The 11592-nt window shown below is 55.9% G+C and overlaps 1 protein-coding gene across 1 annotated transcript; it reads left to right on the top strand.

Moving 5' to 3' along the window:
- The first annotated feature begins 3630 nt into the window (after positions 1 to 3630).
- LOC138101700 (serine/threonine-protein kinase PAK 3-like) lies at positions 3631 to 10314 on the top strand. Its single transcript, XM_068999479.1, has 12 exons — positions 3631 to 3709; positions 4693 to 4730; positions 5183 to 5305; positions 6094 to 6241; positions 6925 to 6988; positions 7580 to 7628; positions 7927 to 8039; positions 8296 to 8413; positions 9163 to 9262; positions 9544 to 9740; positions 9833 to 9970; positions 10213 to 10314. Exons 1-12 carry the CDS (start codon positions 3631 to 3633, stop codon positions 10312 to 10314), a joined length of 1269 nt encoding a protein of 422 aa, XP_068855580.1.
- Positions 10315 to 11592: the final 1278 nt, after the last annotated feature.

Below are 11592 nucleotides of genomic sequence, written 5' to 3' on the forward strand. Positions count from 1 at the left end.
CAATCGCTGTCCGTGGCATTCAATTCCCCCTGCAGGGTTTTCCCCCAGACCGGCTTTCTTTCCAGAGGGTTTTGTGGTTTCGCTTTGAGCTGGGGCCTGAGGGCACCGGAGCGGCCGCGGGTGCCGGGGCAGGAAGGGCTGAGGGACAGCAGTGCCCCACAAACCTCCGGGAGGGGGACAAGGGCTGGAGGGGGCAAAGAGAGAATAAACACAAGATTTTAGAAAAAGAAAAAAATCCAGTAAAATATAGATGATATCTAAAATATAATAAAAAGAACTGAATAAAGAAAGTAACAGCAGAGCTTCTTCTCCTGGGACTTTGGGTTCCTTGTCCAAGCTCCGAGCTGGGTGTGAGCCAGAAACCAGTGCCTGGGAGAGCCATTGCTGCTTGAAGGGCTTCCTATGGCCAGAACTAAAGTGTCGAGTATCAAGGAACAGCTTGAGGTTACAGAAGCGCCAGCGCTCCCGTTGGATTCCCTCGTTTGAAGCTGAAAGCGGAGCTCCATCTGTGACTCTGCTTTGTAAGGATTGAATGTAAAACTCCAGAGCAATCCCCGTTTCCCTCCCTCCTCTGGCCAGCGGCGCACGGAGGAGGGATGGGAGTTTCGGTGAGTCCGTGCTTCCCCCGGAGGGACAGGAATCCTTGCCGTGTCCAGCGGGGGTCCCTCCCCAGCCGTGCGGTCACTCCCCGGCCCGGCCCTGAGGCGCGGGGCAGTCGCGGGGCAGCCGCGCTCCGGCCCCGTCAGCAGCAGCGCCGCTTCGTGCCGGGCAGGAGCGGCAGAAGGAGCCGGGCGGCGGCGGGGGCTGAATCCCGGCAGGAGGAGGAGGAAGAGGAAGAAGAAGAAGGGGCCAGGTCGGCCTGCGGTGTCCGATGGCCAGGGAGCAGCGGGGAGGCCTCGGGGAGCGGCGGCGGGCGGGGCTCTGTTGGAGCCGCCCCGAGGGGTTTGTGCCACGCCGGGTCCCTGAAGGAGTCGCTCCGCGGCACGGGTGGGCTGGGAACATAAGGAAATGAAGAGAAGAGAAGAGAAGAGAAGAGAAGAGAAGAGAAGAGAAGAGAAGAGAAGAGAAGAGAAGAGAAGAGAAGAGAAGAGAAGAGAAGAGAAGAGAAGAGAAGAGAAGAGAAGAGAAGAGAAGAGAAGAGAAGAGAAGAGAAGAGAAGAGAAGAGAAGAGCCGCACCGAGACGCGTCTCCCCCGCCCGCGTCTGAAGGAGCTGCACCGAGGGACGGGCGGAGGTTGAGTAGATTAAAATACAGAGAACAGAGTAAAAGAGAATAAAAAACTGCACCGGGATGTCCGCGGCGCCCGGTGTCACTGACGAGCCGCACGGCGGGACGGGCGCTGTCGGGTGTGGCCAGAAGGGCAGTGCCGAGGAGGGTGAGAGGTGAGAATAGAAAAAAACAGTAGGGAGAATAGAATAAAATGCAATAAAAGACCCACACCAGGGAATCTCCGCAGCCCCGTGTCACTGAAGAGTTGCACCGAGAGAGCGGCGAGAGGTGACGGTGGTGAAAAGTGGAGTATTGCTGATGTAGGGAAGCTGAGAATTATCCTGGAGCTAGAAATGGACCAATCGTCATCCTGATGATTAAGCTATGAAAGAAAAAGCTGGGACTCAGCAGAACTGGACCAGGCATGAGCTGTCAGCCTGAACAGGTCACCAGGAGGACAGAATGATGAAGATGAAGATGAAGATGAAGATGAAGATGAAGAAGTAGCTGGAAGACCCTTGGTTTCAGCCCTTGGTTTCAGCAGGACTGGCAATAAAAGGCTGTAAAACCTTCAGAACCCTGGAAGATTCCCTTCCTTGCCACACTGGGCCTAAGCTGGACAGCGCCTTCGAAGCCGTGCGCTCTGGACGGGCTGTCCTGTTCATGGCTTTGCGCTGCTTCCCAGCGGCCCAAGGCTCTCCCCCCTCACAGAGGGGCCCTGCCCCGCCCCACGCGCCCCGTGGCCGCTCCCGCTCCGCCCGCCCTGCGGAGATGTTGCCCCCCCACCCGCCCCCCGTGCCCTGGCATCCCCCAGCGCCAGCCGCCCCTCAGGGAGGGGCAGGAGGAGGGAGCAGGCCCAGCTTGTTCCCCTTTCCTGGCGGTCACGTGGCATCCAAGAGCCAAGGAGGGCTGAAATGGCACGTCCCCCAAACGCTTCCCTCTCTGGTCCTTTTGGGGCACTAACACGCTCTGCTCAAGGGAGTCCGAGGGCCTACGCTCGGCTTTCCCTGCTAAGGCCTCATTCTTCCTTCTGTAAGCTCTATAACTGGCTGGTTGACGTTAGCTCTCTAGGAGATGGGGAAAACGAGACGCTTTCAAATTGGGGGAATTACCCTGGTAAATTACTGCAGTTTTTCAGCAACAGAATTTCAAGGTGCAGCTGGGCCTTTCAGCCATTGCATCGATTTTCAAATGGCACCCGCAGCATCCGACGTGTGAAGAGCCCAGTGTGAAGCTCCTCAAAGACACTGCAGCAGTTGTCCCCCAGCAGACAGGACGTGTCTGTGCTGAGTCACCAGAAAAGAGAGCTAAGCCCGGAGTCATTCGTGCATGGGCAAGCAGAGTTGGTTTCCAGAAGAGTTGCATGCACTCGTTTCCCTCTCCCACTCAGTACTTGCTCTCCTCTTTCAAGCTGGCTCCTGCCTTTAACTGGAGCTTTTGACAGAGAAGGGAATGACTGCATCTCATTTTCTTTGGGATGTGGCTATCCAAATGTCTGCAAGGAATCTTACAGGGAGCATGGAGCCTGGGCAAACATCTGTGAGGCTGCAGCTTTTGACTGCTTGAAACGGGCCTTCTTTGGGCTCGGCACCTGCAGGCCACCGCAGAGCGGTAGCCGCAGGCTGCTGCCAGAGCTGCAACACAACAAAACTGTGGCAGCCCGAGAATCAGCGCGCAGCTCTTCTGCATGTTGTCCGACGTTAAGGTGCCAAAGAAAGAGCAAGCAGGAAGAGAGGAGCTTTGTGTCAGGAGACAAGCCAACACCTCCCTGCCAGAAAGGGAGGTCAGGCTCCAAAGTGAGTCCGAGCAAAGGTCAGCATGCACCTACGTGCTCAAGAGGCAACTGCGCACTGCAGTACTCCTGGAAACTGATTTCCTTGGCTTCTTTTGTCCCCTAAATGTCATCAAAGCAGTTAGGGCTTTCAGAAGCAACAAAGATGCCAGCAGGAACAAGCACACTTGCTTTTAGTCAAAGCCTTGGGGAGGAAAAGCCACGTTTGCTTGGATTTCTTGGGGGCCTGCTGGATCGGTGCATTTTCGGAGTTACCCCGGGATGCCTTGAGCACTGGCTTATGGACGGTAAGGATTTTTTCTCCTGCTTTATGACTGAGGAGATCTTCCCAGGCTTTTCTTTTGCGTCAGCTGTACAGAAGATTTCGGTTGCCGGGCGTAACTACGCCAACAGAGCCAGAGCGGCTGCTATTGTGACGTCAAGGGAGCCGGGCCGCATCACAGTGCTGTCAGCGCGACGTTGTCCCGGCGCGCGCGAGGCCTCCTTGTCCAGAGCAGCTCTTTGGCTCGCTCGCTGCAGGAGGACCCTCGTGACTGAGGCGTTCTCAGCAGACGGCCTGCACCCCGAGAGGAGTCTTGGTTTTTCCCCCGGGTGGCATTCAGTGTGCAAACCCGCACAGCACTGCTAGAATGATCGGGCAAGTCTGTGCCGCGGTTTGCACGGTTTTTTCTGTGGCGTATTCCGGCTACTTCCTGACCCACCTGACTCGTAAGTAAAGGTTTATCCTGGGGGTAGCCATCACACGGCTTTTGCTTCACTTTGCTCTTGATGCTCGTTTGTAGTGATGAAGCAGATTTGGGAGCAAAAGTGCCATTAAGGTGCCGCTCCTTTGCTAAAGCTCCTGCCAACAGCATCAGCTAAAAAGGGGGTGTCTGCACTCGCTGGCGGCTGGAGAGTATTTGTAACGTAACCTGCAGGGGTTGCGTTCCCTCCACGGGAGAGCGCGTGGCATTGGACACTGTCATTTCCTCAGCTTGCTGCTTCAGCCGAGACAACTGCAAATTGCAGGCTGGCAGGGAGCCTCACAAGTACTTCTAAAACTTGCCCAGGAGTGAGGGAAAGCACTTTCTTGCTCCAAATCCTGCCATTAGAGGCCTTGGCTCTCTGCTATGACCCTTGACAGTGTGCCAAGAGAGCAATTCCCTTGGCAATGAAGTGCAAGCTCCTAACCGCTTAGGCTTTGCTCCTGAACCCAGGAGCTGTTCCTGGGCTGCTTTAGAAGAGAACCGCCACAGCTATGGGGCCCTTTGTGGAAGCTTTCCTGGGGGATCATTTGCAGCAAATGGATGGGAATTAGTGCATGCAATTTATTTAAAAAACAAACAAACAAACAAAAACCAAATTAAAAACAACCCAACAACAACAACAACAACAAAAAACCAGAAAAGAAAGGTTGCAGAAAAGAGAAGAGGAAAAAGCTGCTTGAGCTGTTGGGCAGAACAGAAGCTCTGACTTAAAGGCCACTTGGCATTTCTGTGATCGTGTTTCTGTTTCTTCAGCGACAAAAGTAGAGAGAGCCTAGTATAGTGTCCTTGTTGTTCTCTTGCTTGCAGTGGGAAAATCTTGTGTTGCTCCTGGAGGGATGTTGGGAAAGGAAAATGCTCTCTGTTGGGACTGACTTGTCCTGTGGGACTCCCCAGCACAGGCACTTTTCTAACGGCATCTGGTTCCTTTTGCCTTGCTCTCTGCAGGTCACCTCACACGCGGATGGAGACAAGCCCGTCCTTTGGTGAGTGGCAAAGGAACCTCTGACCTTGCTGGCATGTAAGAATTGTGCGGCAAGCTGTGAGCTTGGCCTGTTGTGGTAGAGTGTAGAGTGCCAGCCTGGGAGGCGGAAAGAAAGGCCAAGTCGGTGTTGGCATCAGCAGCAGCAAAGGGAGCACTGGCTCTTTCCTAATTTTCCATTGAAGAGCCTTTCAAGAGATGAAAGGCAAGTGTGGCAGGCCAAAGGTGTCTTGCTGATTCTAGCCAGGGTGGAGGATCAAATGCACAGCAAGACGGAGCACCACCTAATTTGCCCACCTTAAGAGGGTGAATTTCACGACTCAGAATCCCACTTTGATCAAAGTTTCTGATTTCCCCTTAGTCTGGGTGAAAAGAAAGCAGCTTACGGAGCTGACAAGAAAGCAGCTCCTAAAGGACTGGCTGCTCCCTGTCCCTCTCACTGCTGTCTGTCTGCAGGGCTCACCAGCAGGGTCAGCAGCTCCTCTGGCTCCCTCTCTTGCTGAGGAAGATGCGGAAGAGGAGCCAAATGACAAGAAGCCTCCAGCTGGTGTCCATCCACGGCCTGAACGTGCAGAGCCAGTAAGTGGCGCCTGTGGTTGGCACTGCCTTTGGTGGAGGGCCGAGCTTCAAGTTTCTGACGAGCCAGCCCTTGCCGCTCGTGCCTGAAGATGCTGGGGGCTGTGTGCCTGCCATGACGTAGTGCTGCTTCAGCCAGGCCAGGCACCCCTGGCAAATGGCTTCTGAACTTTCCCATTTGAGCGCCATTTTGCTGGGACGCTGAGAGGGCCTGAGAATGTCTTTGGGATCAGACGAGAGGCAGCATTGTGCCTTTCAATTGTTGCCAGCGTAGAAGTGAGCCCCTCGGTGCACGGTGTCCGTGCAGGCTCCCCGTGGTCAGTGGACAGAGACGGTCCAAAGACTCAGTTGAGAGCCTTGCAGGATACTTAGGAGACACTGGCCCCTGGGAGGGACCAATTAGCTTCAGGCACAACGTAGAGCAGACTGGCCTTCTGGTCAGACGCTACCATGCCCACTCGAGGGTGACTTCATTGCCCAGGGGAACACAGCAGGAGGAAAGCAACAAGGCTCTGGGGCCCTGCTCCCACCTCTTGCTGGATCTTTGCAAGCTCGTCAATACCTTGTTGCAGTGGTCTTGCAGAAAATCGATAAAATGTAGCATGAACCTGGCCATGTGCTGCTGTATCACAGCAGCCTTTGGGCTTTGCCCGTTGCCTTTGAGAAGGGGACATGCAAAACCCCCCCAGCCAAAGAGGCCTGGCGGTGGCTGACAGCCTTCCTTTTGCCGTGTGCTCTGCAGGGCATCTGTGCCAGCCGCCTTTCTGACGGGCAATCCTTTCTTGTCCCAGCTCTCTCTTGACGGGCGCTCTGCCGTCCAACGTGCCGCTTCACCGGCGCGCTCTGCAGCAGCCAGCACTCCCCCACGTGCCAGCACTTCGTCCAGCAGCCCAGCCCAGCAGCCGGAGATGAGAGAGGAGCAGAGCCTGAAGAGACTGAGTACGTCTGGTGTATTTCTGGTCTGCCAGAGCGGTGTGTTTTCTGCGGGTCTCTGAAGTTCCTCCTCGCTTTAGTGTCACAGAGGCATTTAGGCCTCCCTCCAAGAACCTGTTGCTGTGCTTTGAGGCAGCAAGAGAGCGCTCGGCGTGTTCCCGCTGCCTCTGAGGGCAGCTGGCACTGGCTTGACTTTTCCTGGGCTGCCCTCTGTGCCAAAGACAAAAGCAGAGATTGTTTCTGTTGAGCAGAAGGCTGGCACCTAGCGGGTGACTGGGCCCCAGGGAGCTCTCGGGCCCCAGCTCTTCTCTGGCTGCCCTTTTTACGACTGTTCTCGCTCCTCCTCTCACTGCTGCACACTGTTCTCCTAAGTGGCCCTGCCGGTGACGGCAGGTGCCACTGCAGAGGCCGCGGAGGCCCTTCCTTAACTCGGAGGGCCCAGTTCCTAAAGGCCCTTCGTTCTGGCTTATCACATGAGCTGCTGTGCTTGAGAGCCGTGAAGTCCTTCTTGGAAAGGCCAGCTGCTGAAAGGCGGAGAAGATGGCCCTCCCGCTCGCTGTTCTCAGCGGCTGGAAGCCAAGTGACTGCAATGGGCACAGAGCTCCCGACAGTGGGGCTGCATCTTGGATCGTCTGGGGAGCGGCATCTCCCTTTGAAAGTGAGCACCTTGCACTGCTTTTGTCTTTCAGGGAGCATTGTGAGTCTGGGCGAGCCGAGGAGGAAATACTCGGCGTTTGAAGAACTCGGACGAGGGTAAGTCTGACGCCTGCTCCTTACGCAAAACCACGGGCCCGGTCATTTGGCCGGTGCAGCGTCAAGCGTGAAGTCAGGCAAGCTGCGAACACGGTCAGACTCCGGCTTTACCTTCCTGCCACCTCTCAGGACTGCTCAGTCAGAGCAGTCAGAAGGCATCATCAAAGACAACCTGGTGCTGGCAAGGTCTGCCTTGCTTGCAGCAAGGAGCAGGGCCTGGAAGATGTCCCGCCCCTGCCGGCCTACCAGAGCACCTTGTCACCCGAGAGCTGGCAGATAACACTTCTCAAAGGCAGAGTTTTCCAAGTTCTTCTCCAGTTTTTCCAAAGGGTCCCCCTTAGGCTGGGAACGGAAGCAATCGGGCGTGTGCCTTGGAGATTTGTAGCAGCCCTTGGTGTTCACACTGGGCCTCAGTTTTCTCCTGGACACCCTGCGTGGCAGAGGGCTGCTGGGCTCTTGTGCTATTGGCGGGGGAGGCGCTGCAGCCAGGCGTTTTCCAAATGCTCCAGGCAGCCTGGGGAGATCTCCCGCCTAGGCTGGCTTTCACCGCCAGGGACTAAAGGGCTTTTTCTGCTGCCGTTTTCTTTCTAGGGGTTTTGGAGCTGTTTATAAAGCCCTCGACGCCAGCACAGGACAACAGGTAAAGTGTCAATGCCCCCAGCAGATTTTGCAGCTCTGGAGCGCTTTCGCCGCGGCTGCGAGCCTTGGCTGGAGCTTTGGGTGGCCGCTCCATCTCTGCGGCAGAGGCTGCTCCTCTGAAGCACAGCCTAGGCTCAGCAGCCTGCAGACGGCATTTGGGACGGGCTTCGGTCCTTCTCCTAAGCTCTGCCCTTTGGCACAGCTGGGCTGCGTCATTGCACAAGCACTCGCTGCGTGTTCCTGGGGATCTCGTGCGACGAGCGGCTTCTCAAGTCAACGGTCTCTCAATGTCCTTTTAGGTGGCCATCAAGAAAATGGCTCTTCAAGAGGAGATGTCCGAGGAGCTGGCTGTCAATGAAATCGTGGCCATGAGGGACAGTAGGAACCCCAATATTGTGTCCTACTTAGACAGGTGGGGCTATTCTCATGTCAGTGTTCCTTTAGGATACTGCAAGCCCAAAGTGGCAAACCCCTTTGGTCACTGGCAGAAAATGGAGCTGTTTAGGATTTCTCTCCTCCAGTGCGTGGGAGGAGGTTGCACTTGGTCTGCAAGAATCTCCTCTGGCAAATGCAGCTTGGAGAGCACTTCCAGAAAGCTGGGTCAGCCCCTCGGGTGACTGGGCTGTGCCCAGGTCCTCTCTCTCCATGCCGGGCTTTTCTTCTTTCAGCTACCTGGTCGATGGAGAGCTCTGGCTGGCGATGGAGTTCATGGACGGCGGCACGTTGTATGATGTAGTCGGGGCAGTGTACCTCGAGGAAGGACAGATAGGCGCTGTCTGTCGGGAGGTGAGGGATGCCGCTTGTGCTTCCCCTGGCCTGTTGGCCCTTGTCAACTGGTGGTTAAGAACAGCAGAGATTTCTTGCTCACGGCCTTGCTTTGCTGTTGCTGTCACGACACGCAGAAGAAAGAACATCTGAAGCCAACTGCCTGCCAGTGTCCCCGCACTTCCTAGGCTCCGTTCTCGCACTCTTACGTGCTGCCGTTGTGCTGGGGCGCTCGCGCTCGCTGGCTCGCTGGCTCGCTCGCTGTGTCGCACTTGTTTCCTCTTGCCAGCTTTGCCTCTCAACGTTTGCCTGGAGCCTGTCTGTGTGTCCTGCATTCCTTGCCGCTCCAAGCCTGAACGCTGGTGGCAGAATTTCAAGCTAAGGGCAAAGGAGATGTCCTCAGCTTCAAAGGATAGCATTGCAGCCCAGATGGCGTTGGATTCTGGAACAGGTCTAACGTGCTGCTTCCTCCTCTGCTGCCACAAGGCTACCAAGAAAATCTTTGCCATGCCGCCCCCCAGCCAAAGGGCACGCGCTACGTACCGAAGGGAGGAGGGGCTTTTGGAAGCTCAGATGTGCCTTTGCTTGGAAAGATAGAACACGCGTAAGAGTGTTGAAGCAGCAAGCTCTTCCTCTTGACAGCACTAGGATGCTGCGCCCTGGCTCCCAATTCCCTGAGAAAGCTGTCACTCTCGTCCAGCCCGTTCCTTTCTTGCGGGATGAAATCAGGTCCTGAACCTTCACCCTTCCCTTTCTCCTCTCTCTCTCAGTGCCTGCAAGGACTGCATTTCCTTCATTCCCGCCGAGTCATCCACAGAGACGTCAAAAGCTGCAACATTCTTGTGAGCACGGACGGATCTGTCAAACTGGGTGGGTATCCTTGGTCCGGCGCAGCGTTCCCGGGATGCGCTCTGGGGCTGCTCTGGGGTAACTGCCAGTTCTCCAGAAGCACTGCTTGGCCAGTGCGCCAAACCTGAGGGCGTTTTTGAAGAGGCCAATGCCTTGTTTCCCTGGCTACAGCCCCGCGGAAGCAGAGCACTGCTGCTTTTCCAGCTAGATTCACCGTGGCCTTGTCAGGCTTTGAGCGGGCAATTCTTTGGCTGGGTTTGCCAGTTGTAGCTGGCTTTGACAGGGTTTGTTTTTCTCCGCAGCTGACTTTGGCCTCTGTGCTCAGCTCACCCCTGAGCACGACAAGTGCAGCTCCAGCGTCGGCACTCCCAGCTGGATGGCGCCAGAAGTCGTGAGAGGAGAAGCCTACGGCCCCAAAGTGGACATCTGGTCACTGGGGATCGTGGGGCTGGAAATGGTGGAAGGGGAAGCTCCTTACCAGAGGGAACCCCGTCTCAGGGTAAGGTGCAGCTTCAAAGTGTGGCTCTGTGCAGAGAGAGCTGTTGTGGCTAGGAAAGGAGCAGGTAGAGTGTCCGCTTCCCTTTTTGGTAGGTTTTTGAACTGATAGAAAGGAACGGGGCCCCAAAACTGCAAAACCCCAGGCACCACTCGGCTCTCCTGCGCGACTTTCTCCGCTGCTGCCTGCAGACAGACGAGGACAGGCGCTGGTCTGCCCAGGAACTCCTGAAGGTAAGAAAAAGCAAAGCGGCAAAAAGCCCTGCGAGCTGTGGACACCTGCATGAAGGGCCGAAGAGGACTGTGGGCCACGTGGGCCTGGGCGAGACAGGTCCGGGAGCGGAAGGCGGAGGGGCAGATGGTGCCCTCGGTCCTCTTTGCGCGTCTTCCTGGTAGCAGAGGAGCCCTGCTTGAGCCTGTTGGACGTGATCTTGGGAAGTCATGGTTCCTTTTGGTTGTGTTTTTCCTTTGGGCAGCATCCATTTGTGACCTCAGGCGATCCTGCCTCCAGCCTGGCTGCTCTGATCATCTCAGCCAAGCAAGTGCAGGAAGATTGGAGAGGAGACGCTTGCGCCTGAGGAGGCCTTGGTGCCCCGCCAGCCCAGAGGAGTGAAGAGGGGATGTACCGTATTTAAGAGAAGATTCGGCCATCCCCTGAGTTTTATAATTTAGCTGTTCCATAGTTAGGAAGTTTATGGTTTTGAGATTTTCTTAGCTTAGCTGGTTTTCGTTAGGACTCCAGTCCCCAGAAAGTTTCATTAAAGGAGCATTGTTTAGCTAAGAGTAGAGTATTGCTGATGTAGGGAAGCTGAGAACTATCCTGGAGCTAGAAATGGACCAATCGTCATCCTGATGATTAAGCTATGAAAGAAAAAGCTGGGACTCAGCAGAACTGGACCAGGCATGAGCTGTCAGCCTGAACAGGTCACCAGGAGGACAGAATGATGAAGATGAAGATGAAGATGAAGATGAAGATGAAGATGAAGATGAAGATGAAGATGAAGAAGTAGCTGGAAGACCCTTGGTTTCAGCCCTTGGTTTCAGCAGGACTGGCAATAAAAGGCTGTAAAACCTTCAGAACCCTGGAAGATTCCCTTCCTTGCCACACTGGGCCTAAGCTGGACAGCGCCTTCGAAGCCGTGCGCTCTGGACGGGCTGTCCTGTTCATGGCTTTGCGCTGCTTCCCAGCGGCCCAAGGCTCTCCCCCCTCACAGAGGGGCCCTGCCCCGCCCCACGCGCCCCGTGGCCGCTCCCGCTCCGCCCGCCCTGCGGAGATGTTGCCCCCCCACCCGCCCCCCGTGCCCTGGCATCCCCCAGCGCCAGCCGCCCCTCAGGGAGGGGCAGGAGGAGGGAGCAGGCCCAGCTTGTTCCCCTTTCCTGGCGGTCACGTGGCATCCAAGAGCCAAGGAGGGCTGAAATGGCACGTCCCCCAAACGCTTCCCTCTCTGGTCCTTTTGGGGCACTAACGCGCTCTGCTCAAGGGAGTCCGAGGGCCTACGCTCGGCTTTCCCTGCTAAGGCCTCATTCTTCCTTCTGTAAGCTCTACAACTGGCTGGTTGACGTTAGCTCTCTAGGAGATGGGGAAAACGAGACGCTTTCAAATTGGGGGAATTACCCTGGTAAATTACTGCAGTTTTTCAGCAACAGAATTTCAAGGTGCAGCTGGGCCTTTCAGCCATTGCATCGATTTTCAAATGGCACCCGCAGCATCCGACGTGTGAAGAGCCCAGTGTGAAGCTCCTCAAAGACACTGCAGCAGTTGTCCCCCAGCAGACAGGACGTGTCTGTGCTGAGTCACCAGAAAAGAGAGCTAAGCCCGGAGTCATTCGTGCATGGGCAAGCAGAGTTGGTTTCCA

Source organism: Aphelocoma coerulescens, unplaced genomic scaffold, assembly GCF_041296385.1.
Source record: "Aphelocoma coerulescens isolate FSJ_1873_10779 unplaced genomic scaffold, UR_Acoe_1.0 HiC_scaffold_426, whole genome shotgun sequence".
Taxonomy (NCBI): domain Eukaryota; kingdom Metazoa; phylum Chordata; class Aves; order Passeriformes; family Corvidae; genus Aphelocoma; species Aphelocoma coerulescens.